General features: G+C 35.3%; 3 protein-coding genes across 5 annotated transcripts; 1 reads left to right on the forward strand and 2 right to left on the reverse strand.

Annotated features, from left to right (window-relative positions):
* Positions 1 to 201: 201 nt before the first annotated feature.
* Positions 202 to 3347, reverse strand: LOC105792842 (serine/threonine protein phosphatase 2A 57 kDa regulatory subunit B' kappa isoform). Of its 2 annotated transcripts, none has more exons than XM_012621650.2 (2): positions 1802 to 3347; positions 202 to 688 (listed from the first exon to the last, which is right to left on the reverse strand). In XM_012621650.2, exons 1-2 carry the CDS (start codon positions 2948 to 2950, stop codon positions 548 to 550), a joined length of 1290 nt encoding a protein of 429 aa, XP_012477104.1. In that variant the 5' UTR covers positions 2951 to 3347; the 3' UTR covers positions 202 to 547. The 2 variants fall into 2 exon arrangements, with proteins under 2 accessions (XP_012477104.1, XP_012477103.1); XM_012621649.2 differs by having other exon boundaries at positions 202 to 904.
* A 606-nt stretch (positions 3348 to 3953) lies between these two features.
* Positions 3954 to 9418, forward strand: LOC105792843 (uncharacterized). 2 transcript variants are annotated; one of them, XM_012621653.2, is made up of 5 exons: positions 3954 to 4104; positions 4977 to 6923; positions 7628 to 7748; positions 8129 to 8188; positions 8274 to 9418. In XM_012621653.2, exons 2-5 carry the CDS (start codon positions 4978 to 4980, stop codon positions 9165 to 9167), a joined length of 3021 nt encoding a protein of 1006 aa, XP_012477107.1. In that variant the 5' UTR covers positions 3954 to 4104; position 4977; the 3' UTR covers positions 9168 to 9418. The 2 variants fall into 2 exon arrangements, with proteins under 2 accessions (XP_012477107.1, XP_012477109.1); XM_012621655.2 differs by having other exon boundaries at positions 5002 to 6923.
* A 1248-nt stretch (positions 9419 to 10666) lies between these two features.
* Positions 10667 to 13668, reverse strand: LOC105792844 (histone deacetylase HDT2). Its single transcript, XM_012621657.2, has 3 exons — positions 13094 to 13668; positions 11687 to 11942; positions 10667 to 11305 (listed from the first exon to the last, which is right to left on the reverse strand). Exons 1-3 carry the CDS (start codon positions 13427 to 13429, stop codon positions 10932 to 10934), a joined length of 966 nt encoding a protein of 321 aa, XP_012477111.1. The 5' UTR covers positions 13430 to 13668; the 3' UTR covers positions 10667 to 10931.
* Positions 13669 to 14308: the final 640 nt, after the last annotated feature.

Raw genomic sequence — 14308 nt, forward strand, 5'->3', positions numbered from 1 at the left:
TGAATAAGTTTATACATTGTCCTATGTCATAAGAAACGCTAGTATACATCAATTTTATCTAATAACTTTATATCTTATTATATCATATATATATAGATGATAATTTATATGAATATGATTTGCAACCAGATGATATATATAATATAAATCTTACTTTAAAAAAATATGCATATAAAAAAACAAGTACTTTAAAAAAGTTCGAATAATACATATAACTTACAAGGATGGCCGCCAATGAAAAATCCGTATACATACGTATACATATATATATATGCATGTATGTATATCAGCACATTGACAGTAGCCATTTGCATGTTTTTCCCATGAATAAAGGAAAAAGTAACAATAATTTCAGGATTATGCATGCTGCTATGATTTTTCATTTTTTTTTTAATGTATCCGTGTCAGTGTCGAATGTATATTTAGATATGAATTATGAATCTATGATCTTCTAACAATCTCCCAAATATGTAAAAAATGAACATCGCGTATCCAACAAATACTACACTTGTACCTGAATAACATAGGTTCGGGAAAGCAGTGCACTTTACGAAATTGAGGTTGTCGAATGAGTTACCAGAGCAGCAGTATTTCTAGTTGTTGGTGGCCTGTGATTAGCTGCGTTTTCTAGCCGCTCCCATGCTTTTTTCCGTTTCTCGGCGGATTTGCTTAGCTCTGCTTCTTCTTCCTTTAAATGAATAAGGCAAGACATGAAAAATCCATCATCAATATCCATGAACATCTTCCTGACATTTAAAGTTAAGTTCAGAACCGATGGATTCCAATGGTTCCGGGCATTCTTTTCCAAGGCTGGAAGTATGATGGGAAAAATCACATGCCGGTTATGTGCGATTATATTTATGATATGTTCTTTATTCCAAAAGAGAAGTGCTCTTTCAGCCACCTGAAACAAGCAGATCAATTAAAATTAAGCTTATAATCGTTCTTTTCCATGTCCCGGATTGATTACAGCAATCAAGTCAAATGATTGAAATCTTATGATAATGAGTATAAAAACCATACAAGTATAGACAACTTTCAATCAATTACAGGTTGGATGATTGCATTATGTAGACATCTCCATTGTTGTAAAACAAAGACACGTAACTGAAAAGTTTAACAGCTACCCTCATTTTAAGACATCAGTAAGTCCCCACAAACTGTCGCTGGGCACGGAGTTGACCGACATATGTGACATTCAGGTCAAACATATGTAACTAAGTTCGGTCTTATTTAAGCCAACCATAAAGCTGCAAACCCTTAGTTTAGACGTTATGTAACTCGTTAAATTGGGGCCTACCCCCTGAGTTTTCTCGAGTTATGCTCACTTCTGGTCAAAACTCAAACATGGCGGTGGTGTATGGTAGATCAGTGTCAAATCATAAAACATATCATTAGACTAGAAGATACATCTAGTCATTACAGGTCAAACATAGAGATATAACTAAGCTCGGTCTTATTTAAGCCAACCATAAAGGTACGAACCCTTAGTTTAGACATTATGTAACTCATTAAATCAGGGCCTCCCCTCCCCCCCCCCCCCTCCCGAGTTTTCTCGAGTTATGCTCACTTCTGGTCAAAACTCAAACATGATGGTGTATGGTAGATTAGTGTCAAATCACAAACATATCATTCGATTCGAAGATAACATCTAGTCATTACATTTCTTAACAAGTTAATAGATAAGTGTTTTAAGGCAGTATCGTAAAAGGATCAAGATGAGAACATACTAAGTACGAGATGTATAATCAAGGCAATAATGAGATGCAAAGTGAGCATATTGAGGTACAGAGAAATTTACCTGGAAGTGGAAACTGTTAATGCAACGACCAATCTGCCAAGACAATGGGACCATAACTTTTTGGAATTCCACCATGTCGATTTCTTCCAAAATATCCTTCAACTCGTCGAGAAACATCACCTCCTTCTGGCTGTTCGTTATTGGCCAGTACTTCAATAACCCCTTTATCACTGTACTAGATAGCTTCGGGTCCTTATCAATGAACTGAGTGACACAATAAGACAATTGTTGAAAGTAAACTCCCAAAGTTTTTGGCTTGTGCAGCGGAATCAAAACCCTCTGCAAGAAGATCTTATGCTCCTCCTTTAAAGGCAGAGCGAATCCGCTGATTATACTCCCGAAAATGTCCAACAACTCAGTGATTCCATTATGTCTCTCCTCTTCGAAAACGAATCGATAAAATATATTGCTTATATCCTTTCGAATAAGTGGCCTATGAACCATAAACTTCCCATAAACCCTATGCAATATAGTCTTCAAACACTCCCGTTCTCTCGGATCCTCAGAATCGAACAAGTCGAGCAATCTCAAAATAAAGGCATGATCTATGTACTTTTTAGCTACTTTAGCATCGAGACACGAAGAAGTGATGAACTTGAGCAGCAAATCATACACAATTTGCAAATGTGGCCAAGCTGAACAAAATATTGGATCATCATCATCGTTTTCACCATTATTACTTGTAATAGACCGATAATTTGGCGGGAAAACCCTAAACAGATTCGTCGAACACATCCTACACATGGCCAAAATCGCAGGTTCGCTAAATCTAATAGATCCAGAAGCCACGAAATCTAATAGCTCAAGCAATGTCTGTCTCTTCACATCTTTTTCAATCGAATTTTTAGTCGCGTCACTGAAATCGAAAGTCGCACAACAAAGGCTAACCTTACTCACGAAAAGGTTCATCTTCTCTGAATTTGGCGCGTTTTTGAACGGCAACAAAGGTTCAATTCCTGCCACAACACTCGCCGGGAAAATGGAGGAGGACGTTCGTTTCGTGGCGCAGGGACGACCGCAGCCCGAGTTGAAACTGTTGGATCGGTGAGTGTGTAGACCGGCTGTCATGAATGAGTTCGGCCGAGTTAACTCCGGCGAATCCGAATTCCCGAAACTCCGTGGAATTTTACTGAGGAATTGCCTTAACATTGTAGAATTTTAAAGGTATTATAATTTTTAAAAAATATTAAATTGAGGACCAAAAAAGATTCTTAAATTTAAAAACAGCTACATTATCCACAACCCGATTTGATGAATCAATAAAACAATTTAAAAATAAAACACTAATCCTAGAATTTATTGATAAAAACAAAATGCTCTAAAAATGAGGAAAAATAATTTTTTTTTAAGATGATGAATCTGAATTTCATTATTCCATGATTAAAAAAAGAGAGAAAAAAAATTATTACAATGTTGCCTGTGATACAGAAAGATCCGAAAAGATTTTCTGAGAATGCAAAACTGTGTGTTTGAATAGAAAGGGAAAAAAAAAACGGATTATTTGTTCAAAGCTTGAGCGAGAGAAATTGTTGTTATCGCTTTTTTTTCTTTTTCTTTTCTTGTTATTATTTACGGTGGAGAAAATCTATTTAAACAATAATAAGGTTTGAGTTTCTTTGAATCTTTCTTTGTTGTTGTTGAAGAAAATGAAAGGAAAGCAAACTAGAAAAAAGAAGAGAAAAAATTCTGTTGATGAGAAAATGTGATTTTTTTGTTAAAATATGATATAGGTCCTTATATTCTTCACAAATTTAAAATTTAATCTATATACTTTTATTTTTCAAAATTTAATCCCTTTAGTCTATTGTTAACATTTTTTATTTAATCCATTAGTGTAATATTTTGAAATTAAATATACTATATTTTTTAAAGGATGGAATTAGAATAAAATATCAATCAAGAGTTCAATTTAATGAAAAAAATCATAAATAGATGTGTTTAATTATTTTAATTATTTAATCATATTCCCAATATCAACTTCGAATTTGAAGACCAATTAAGAATTTTATAACTAATCTGAATATTTATTATTGGAATACCTAATATAAATTTAAATAATGAATATCCAAATATTTATAGACATAAAAGAATAATTATTTTAAAATCTAAATTCACGATATCCAAATATAAAAAAAATATATCAAATAAATATCTTAAACCACAATCCGAATTAGTGTTTTAATATTAGTTTAGGGTTCCTACACAGCAAGCTCTTCAAACCCTCCCAGAGGTCTAAGGTTCCATAGAGCTTTTACCCTTATTTCCTCTAAGCGCTCAGTTTTGCTCTGCTACTCTCCATTATTGTAAGCTACCTTACTTCGAAACCCTAGATATTCACTTGACGAATCACTTATTTTTGGGTGAAAATTCGGTTACTTGTGTTTGATTTTAGGGTTTGAGATTTGATTCTGTTACTTTGAATCGTATTTTTACAATTTTCATTCTCTTTTGATGATTCTCGACTTTGCATGATAATTACAACTTGAAAGGAATTTTCACCTTTTAGTTCAATTTTGTGTTTTGAAAGGTTTGTAATTGGTTATACTTTCGTTATTGTTTTTATTTTGAATTTCTGTAAGCTTCCTTACTTCGAAACCGGAGATCTTTTCTTTGATTAATCACTGACTTTTTTTCTGAAACTTTCATTCGTTGTTTTGATTTAGGGTTTGAGATCTGAACACGTTTCTCTGAATGTGGTTTTGTACTCTTTTTCTTTTTCTTTTTCCTGTTTCTGTTCCGATTATTCCGATTATTCTCACAAATGACTAATGTTTTATATTTGTTAGCTTATTTTCCTTAGCAATTTGAAAGAAATTTTAATTGTCGATTCAATATTCTCTTATTATTGTTTTAACTTTCTGTTCCGTTCATTCCTCTCAATTTTGGACTTGGACAATAATCAAAGAGTATTTTTCCTTATGTTAAAATTATATCTACATCCAGCTGTCTTTTCTTTCTTTTGTTTTCTGTTTTTTTAAAATTATTTTAATAATTAATGTTGTGAAAAAAAATTAAATCACTATTTTGTATGTTCTTGGCTTGTATAGTCATTCTTTTGTTTCATTGATCAAGTGAACATGTAAGCTTTGATTTAATAGAATTACAATGGATTGATGATTTGTTTGGTAATTTACAAGGCACTTGTATTTATATGTGGTTTACTGTTCTGATCTAGCATGTCCAATTATCTGGCATCTCAGCAATTGATGGCACAGCTTGAACCCATTTCCGGCAAGATGTCCATGGGATTTGGGATTGATGAATCTTTACAGCAGCAGATACCATCGAATATGGCGATAGATCAGATGGGATCCATGCCTAATAATCGTGAGTCTCAGTTACCGTCAATATCAAATCAACAAGTTGGATATGTTGAGTCCCAAGCTTATACTCAGCTACCACAGCAGTATTTAATGTCTAATAAGCCAGTGGGAGAAATGATTCCCACCGTGTTGGATAGCATGAGACAACATCAATTACCAACTTTGAATAAGCGTAAGGAGCTGATGGAACCAATTGCCCCGAGTTCTCTTCCAAAGAAGTTATCACTGCCAAACAAACAAGTGGCACATATGGAACACAGGCCATGGTTGCAACCATTATCTGTTCCTAGTAAAAGACCTTTTCAAATGCAATCTGTTTCTAGCTCACTGGGATCAGAACCTTCTCTGGCATCAAATAAGAGATCAGTTCCAAGCAAAGTTGGGTCATCAGCTTCAAGGAATCAACCTGCACCTATACGGCCATCATCAAAGGTTCAGACTGAGTCATTTCAATCTGTGAGGTCCAAGATGCGGGAATCTTTAGTTGGTGCCCTGGCATTGGTTTCTCAGCTGCAAAGTGAAAATGCAATGGTGGAGAAGAACTCTGGGAAGACAGAAGTGGGTTCTCACCCATTTGATTCCGGTTCTGGCAAGTCTGATGCTGTCCACACTTTATCTGCAGAACCTCAGGGGATATTGCTTCCCAACCGACATGGTGGTACTGTCGGAAATAATAGTGAAGGTACACAAGTTGTGCAATGCAATGAGCTGCAATTTCAATCCAGCAATCTTTTACCTGATGAGGATGTTCAATTTACTGACAACTTATTTGCAAGAGATGAACTTTTGCAGGGAAATGGCCTTTCTTGGGTATTAGAACCCCAATTGAAGGTGGGAAAAGATGGTTTAAAACAATCATTACAGTCTCCACAAGAGTTGGCATATCAAATTGAAGCAGAACTCTTTAAATTATTTGGAGGTGTGAATAAAAAGTATAAGGAGAAGGGCAGGTCTCTTTTGTTTAACTTAAAGGATCGTAATAACCCTGAACTCAGAGAAAGAGTTGTGTCTGGTAAAATTACCCCACACAGGCTTTGTTCTATGAGTGCTGAGGAACTGGCTTCTAAAGAGCTTTCAGAGTGGCGGCAAGCAAAAGCAGAAGAGTTCGCTCAAATGGTAGTTTTGCCAGATGTAGAAGTTGATATTAGACGTCTAGTAAGGAAAACACATAAGGGTGAGTTTCAAGTGGAGGTTGAACAAACTGATAGTGCTTCAGTAGAAGTATCTGCTGGAACTTCAACTATTCGGCGACCAAAAACTGAGGCAAAAAAAACTCCTAGAACCATTAAAACTGTTGGAAAGAAAGATGAATCAGATACTGGAAGTGAAAAGAGTAATCTAGAGGACCCAAATCTTACCATTACCATTCCTTCAAGCAAGGGACCTGATCCAATGCAAGGGTTGATGGGAGAAGATGAAATCAAGAATGTGGATTTTTTGCCTCCAATTGTTTCCCTTGACGAGTTTATGCAATCTCTTGGTTCAGAGCCACCGTTTGAGAATTTACCTGATGAGGCTGGAAAAGTAACAGCAATTTCTGCTAAGGATGACTCAGAAGCTGGGTCTGACTCAAAGTCTTTTGGTCGAGCTTCACAAGTTCCTGAGAAGACAATGCCTGATAAACCTGGAACTAGTGATGCAAGCAATGTGAAATCAGTTTCAGATGTTAAGCTGAATGACATTCCTGCAAAAACAGAAACTATAGTTTCTACAACCACTTCGAAGGGTGAACGTGTCTGGGAAGGGATGCTCCAGCTAAACCTCTCAACCACGACCTCTGTTATTTGTACTTTTAAAAGGTATGTTTACAATTGCCTTGTTATGCAGAGCTATTTTTTTCTTAGAAATTTTTTTATTTAACATAATTGGTTGTTCATCCTATTTTGTTGCATCTGTCTCTCACTCATATATATATTCAATTTATCATGATTCTCCTTCATTTTAATCTGTATTTTAGTAAATGTACAGGAATATGTTTATGTATAATCATGTACTTTGTTGATAAGTAGACAGGGCTTAAATTGTTATTACCTCAACCTTGACGATGGCCGAGTATTCTAAATAATTTTAGAAATGAATTGGGGAACATTGTGGAGTTTGCAATATCTGAGATCTTTCCTAGTTTCTTATTGTTTAAACTGTAACTATGGTGGATATGATAGATTTTAAAAGCTTATTTCTACTTTAGATGACCAAATCAAGTACTTTGAGGGCTATGTAGAAGAACAACTTTTCATGAAGCAAGGATATTAGAGTGTCATGGTATATTGGCAGCTTGGAGACTCATAGGAATGTTGAACGTAGACTAATCTCGTAAGAACCCTTCTAGGTTGAACTTTTAAATAAGTTGGTGGAAGGTCTGGTATCTCTTGGTTGACGCATTTTAGCTATTTTGAATGGTTTTGTTCTGCATGAGATGTTGATTGTTGACTTGCTAAGTTTCATTGATTTTACATTTAAGGCCTGATTCACATACTTAACAATCCAATTTTGGGTGCTGCAGCGGTGAAAAAACCTCTACGAAGGAGTGGCCTAGCATTCTTGAAATCAAAGGCAGAGTCAGACTTGAAGCGTTCGAGAAGTTCCTCCAAGAGCTTCCATTGTCTCGGAGTCGTGCTGTTATGGTATCTAAAGTTTATTTAAATTGTAGTGAATTCCTGTACTTGCCATATTATGTCCAAAAAGAAGCAAAAATGAGGGAACAAAAACAAACTTATTTACCCAATTGCATCATCCATTTATTATTTTTGCGTTTATGGAATTTGGTAAAAGCTGAGTGTTCTATGTTCGTGTTTCATTTGTATAAAATCGCGAGTCAGTTATTTAATTTAGTGTTTGTGATGGTTAATTCTGATGGTAACCGTTGATCCAAGTAACAACAGACACCATATCAAACGAAAAAAAAGTTTTATAGTACTCCATATCAAAATCTAACATAAGAATCTGGTTTTGGATTAATGTTGCAAGTTGGACTGATTCAAGTATTTGGCCTTTCATTTTGCAGGTTATTCATATTGTTTGCAAGGAGGGATCGTCTGAGAGCGAACGGCAGAGCCTGGTCGAGGTAAGGGAAAAGGGAAATCGAAACATTGAACATTGAACAAAGAATTTGTTAGTGATGGTTTATAACTCAGATACCCTTTATGCAGACAGCTGATTCATATATTTCAGACGGGAGAGCTGGTCTTGCCGAGCCTGCTTCCGGGGTCGAACTTTATTGTTGCCCACCCCATGCAAAAACACTTGAAATGCTCACCAAGGTACTTTCAAAGGACCAAATTCAAGCTCTTAATGCGTTAGATAATGGTCTAATTGGTGTTGTTGTATGGAGAAGAACTCAATTAACATCACCGAACTCAACATCACACCATAAACACATCTCGAAAAAGCAACACTTCACTTCTCAAAAAAGCAACACTGACATTGATTCTAACTCTTCGTCGGTGCTGCCGCCGATGTCTTCTCATGGCGGACTTCCTCATTTCGAACCTCCTCCTGATGATGAGGGTGACGATATTCCACCGGGATTTGGCCCTGGGACAATGTCCCGGGACGAAGATGACCTACCCGAGTTTAATTTCTCTAGTGGCCCGAACACAAACCCGTCGGGGCCACAATACCCTGCCAGGTACCAATCCCAAGCCTCTCGTTTACACGCTCAAACATCATCTCGTCCTGTTGATCAAATGAGAGAGCTCATACAAAAGTATGGGCAACCAACTACTAATACTCCTCTAAGGGTTCCACTGCAACAGTGGAACGATAATGATGATGACGAGGACGACGATATACCGGAATGGCAGCCAGCATCCCAACAACAACCCCTACCACCCCAAGTCAATAGATTTCAACAGCCAATGCAAGTTCCGGATCAACAAAATACTGCTCAGCCATGGCAGCAACAGCAACAAGGGAATTGGTGGGTTCCTCCACCTGGTTCACAAGGCGAACAATTTGGTAATGGAAGTCAATACTATGGGCAAAATGTAAGAACTGGACAGCCTCTTTGGCGAAAAGATGTTTCTGACAATAGAGGGTTTTAGTTTCGAACTTTTGTACATACAGGCGTTTATGTTTTTTTATCGTAGTTTTATTCTAGCTTTTTGTAATCTTTGATGAAAATTTTGTTTCGTTGGTTTTTCTTTCTTTCTTTTTTTTTGGTTTTATTAACTGTAGTTCTTGTTGAAGCAAAGAGATCTAAGTTAATTTAAATATTTTTATTTTTGTAATTTAGAAAATAACTATTTATACATTGACTATTTATTCGCATTTACTATTATTTTATTTTTAAAAATTTTCTTTTGATAATTTTAGAATTAAATTTATTTTATAATGATTGAATCGAAATGTATCATCAATACAGTTACATCAATCCAGTTCTTATGCTCCAAACCTTCAATTAATTTTACTTGAGAGTGCATATGTTCACCCAAAGCTGCAACTTCCTCTCTTAAAGCCAACTTCATAAAAAGGGATTAATATACCCGATATTTGGTATTTAAGTTTCTTTCTTTAATCTTGATATTATGCTCTCATAAAGACATATATTTTATACAGAAGCACCTCATTATTGAAAATGGAATAAAACATTTATACCCAATCAAATTTTGGTACTCAATGAATGTGTCATTCATGACTCTAAAATCATCGTACATTTGTTAAGGTTCAAAATTCTTAAAATACCCTCAATGGTTCAAAAAGAAATAAATTTTAGGTAACATGAGTTGACACCAATTTAATTTTAAAAACCAACCAAAGATCAAATAGTAAAAACCTGCATTTAAAAAGATGATTCTGTTAAAAAGAAATAAAATATCTACTAGGCGTTCACTACAACAAAAATTTAATTTGTTTTTTACTAAATGATATAAAATTTTAATATAAATTAAAGCGGTTAAATATCCAAGTCTCATCAAATATAATATCTTTCATGAAAAAAAATCCAAAAAATAAATTTAGAACAGGATTTTTTTACCGCTAAATTCTTAACAGGGTTGGAAAGAAAAATCCTGATTAGATGGAATAATGAATCACATTCAACAGGACCGAATTTACAACACTGCTTTAAACCAATTCCTAAACCCTCAATTCTTTACCCATTTTAGCCTAATTTCATCATGTCTAACACATGGATATTGAAACTTCCAAGAATCTTGGATATGTAACGAAAACCTTTTAATAAATCTATACCCGTATCGGACACTGAAATCCAAGTCCGAGTAACATTGACTAATGGTGGATAAAAGTAACATATCTGTACTTAGACTGATCTTTTTGTTAAAAATTTCATCTATTTCTATTATTAAAAAATATCCATGTATGTTATCGTAAAGACCAATTTGCTCCTTAATCTTAATGTACATGAACTAATTTTTTATTTTTGAGTAAAGGGAAAAAATGCAATGTGACTCCAAGTACAGGAACCTCAACGGTACTTTTAGAGCATTGACAACTCAGAATTCAGATTACATGTTTCCTATTTCCAGCATACCAGGTCTCATCTAAAAAAACTTAGCAGCAAGAAAATGTAACACACAGAAAATTTTAAGTTCAGCTGTTGTCTGATGAAGAACTTTTTAGCAAACAAAACTGCCATAACAATGTGTTCAATGATAAAAAGAGCAAACAATACGAACCAAAAAGCTATAAAACCTAAAACTTTCGTTTAGTCCAACAGTGCCCTCAAATACAACTACATGGTCATTTTTCTAAGGAAGCAAACCCCGACTGTTTATTTTCGCATTGTCATATGAACAACAAGAAAGACATGTTCATATACGTATGTATGTCAAACAAAAAAGGTGATTTTACCGTACAGGCTGTTGGTTGTAACGGTTCTTCTCTTTCTTCTTTGCAGCAGCAAGCTTCGCACTCCTTGCAGCAGCCTCTTGTGCAGCAGCTTTTGCAGCAGCGTCCATCTCTTTACTAGATTTCTTCTTCTTCATAGATGCCACCTTCTTTAGCCGCTCTTTCACATCAACAGCAGCTACATCCTCCTCAGTTTGCTCGGTCCCGGCAAAGTCATCTGGCCCATTGGTAGTGTCTGCACTAGTAGGTTGATCTTGTGATTCTTTTCCTTCCTTTGATTTATCCTTCTTTTTCTTCTTCTTGGCACTTTTAGACTCTCCGGGTGGATTATCTTTCTTTTCTCCCTCTCCTCCTTTCTTTTCTTGTGCAACATCTGTAAATATAAGACATAAAGACCCAGCTTAGAAGAGACATTTTCCGCTATCGATATTTTGGAAAAGGACCAGTTCTCGATTAGAAATGCCAGATATAACTGTAAAAGGTTGCATGCATGCACTTGAGAGAGAATTCTGTATTTTCGAAGTTCGATTCACAAGCAACTCCAAGGTCTTTATGCAATACGTCTTGGGAAAATCAATCATCAAAGGTTGTTTGTCAAAACAGAAATAATCTAAGAATTTATTCTAATAATTTCTGATCTCAAAATAGGAATAACTAGCCAACTTTCAGCCAAAACAATGGGAACAATGTTAAAAGCAAATAATTACAGATCTACTATAGAAAGTAATCAAAGCACCAAGTTGGTTAAAATTACCACGCGACTCGTCATTGCTGTTGTTTTCCTTCTGTGTGACTCCAAAATCAGCAAGAAGAGCCTCCAACTCTTCGAGTTCTTTTTTCTTCCTCTCTTTCTTTGAAAGTTGTCTTTCTGCCTCTTTGGGCGGTGCAGGAATTTCAGGATCCTTTTTTAGCACAGGCTCTGGATGTACTTGAATTTCCGGTTCATGTTCATGATCTTCCTCTATATCATCATCTCCTTCATCTAAAATATCTTCTTCACTCTCACTGTCCTGTAACCACAGACAAAACAAGACATAGCTTGTCAATAAGTCAACTAATTTCCATCATTCGTTCTGTATGATTATTGCCATTCAATCATAGAAGATATATCATTTACACTCAAGGGTCTCATCCTCTTGGTAGAATAACAAATGAATAAAAAGGACTCAAGCCCTGTGAGCATGAAAGTAGATCATGTTCCGGGGGAAAAGCCATTGCAAAAGAAACATCTAGATGTGCCAAAGCTTATAACAACGTGATCCTCAATAGCTGCGAGCCCTATAATACTAACAATGGATTTTAAAACTAACTCAAATAAATATAAGACAAACAGATAAAACCAATATACACCACCATTAATTTCTATTATACCAGTAAAAGAAAAAAGACAAAAGACTTCATCCAGAGAGAAAGACCTATATATATAAAGCTTCGTATTGCCTTCTCCCATTTCTTTTTCAGAGGAAGGTTTCTGTACGAAAAGTTTTGATTACAGCATTTTTCTTAGTATTGCAATCAGGATAATAAGCATTCTAAGCATAAAAAGTACCCACAGTTCACCCTGAACTTGCATACAAACTGCTGGTAAAAATAATGAGTATCACTAATTAGAAAAATCATGCCAGTAATTTTATAGCTTAGTCATACTCAGACCAGCTTCTTGGAAGAGTATCGAGTTCCTATAAAAACATTTACAATATCTTGAACTCACGACCTCAGCTAGAACCTTTTCAGAAGAACTTCTGTTAAAAAATTTCTATCCAACTAAAGTATGCAGATATAGAGGCATTCTCAAGTATCACTGCTATTACTACAAATACCCAATAATCTATGAACCAAAATAGCTCCAAACTTGAACTCAAAATTGAGAACTACAAGCAGAAAACAATGAATTCAATCTAGAATTTATATGAGAACCCAAATCAATATCTCCACCCTCAAACAAGTATGCTATTGCTATCAGTTTCAGCCATCAAATCGTTGCTCAAATCATCTACTACTAAGCGTTTCTATAGCACAACTTCACATAACATAATCATCCACAATCATTCAAATAAGAACAAAAGAATATCCAAGCAGAATTTTAATATATATTAAAATTCACACTAATGGATTTGGAAAAGAAATGGCAAAAGATCGTTTAACTAATAAAACTATTCACCTCTACATTAGTTGTCTTCTCTTCGTGACTCTGAGAAGGTTCCGAGGATCCCCAAACGGACTGAGGTGGAGCAGTGGTAGCATAATAATCGTCATCGTCTTCATCATCAACATCGGCCCACGATTTGACGGTGAGAGGTGCCGGAGCCCAAAACACCTGAGACTCGGCTTCTTGTTGCGACTTCTGTTGTTGTTTTTCAGACTTGGAAGAAGATTTCTTCGACCGCCGGTCCTTGTCGGATTTCTTCTTCTTCCGGAGAGTTTCGAGAGCAGCGAACACGTTCGTGTTGGTGATCACTAATGATCCTTCGTCTCTCCTGCTACCTCCACCCACCATTTCACCACCAAAATCGAAATCGAAAAAGTTGAATCGACGAATATACGAATTTTTTAAAGAACACTGAGATCAAGATGTTAATAACGAGATTTGATTTAAAATGTTGAAAGAATAAGGAATGATTGATTAGGGTTGGTTGAAATTTGAAGGGAATTGGAGATCAGAAGGGAGTGATTGTTTCTCGAGAAAAATAAAATTCGAGTAGAGAGAAAATTAGGGTTTAAAAAGGAAGCGTATTTTGTTGCAGAGTAGGGGAGTTAGGGATTATATTGGACGGGAAGAGGTAACGCAAAATAAGTAAACGCTTAACGTCGCCGTTTCGTTTTGGTAAGAATAACATAATTTTTGGCCCTTGAAGTTGGCAACTAAGTTCATATTGGTACCTGTATTTTTTTTGTCCATTTTGGCATTTGAACTTTACAAATAGGGCCTTTTCGGTCCCTAAACTTGAAAATTGTAAAAGTTTGATGATGCAGCATTCTATGATTGTGCCACATCATGACTTGAAAATTAGAAATTTTATATAAAATTCTAGGTGATGATATAGTACAATTTTAAAGTGTCACATCTAATGTTTTAATAATCATATCAATGTTTAAACATGTCAAATCACCAATTTCCTATTCAATTAGTTTGATCAGTTCAATGTCAATGCAACAATAATAAAATAAATAATTAAAATATCATAAAAATCTAAAAAAACAGAAATAACAAAGTTATTAAATCGGTTCAACTTGAATCGATTGTCTCTGTTTTCGATTTTTACCAATTTCAAGTAATTTCTGAGTCAACCTATTCAACCCCTTGTTCAAACTATTATATCAATCAGTTCTCGATTCGTCCGATCCAATCTTGTTTTAGTAACACTGGCCACGTCAT

This window comes from Gossypium raimondii, chromosome 8, assembly GCF_025698545.1.
Source record: "Gossypium raimondii isolate GPD5lz chromosome 8, ASM2569854v1, whole genome shotgun sequence".
Classification (NCBI taxonomy): Eukaryota; Viridiplantae; Streptophyta; class Magnoliopsida; order Malvales; family Malvaceae; genus Gossypium; species Gossypium raimondii.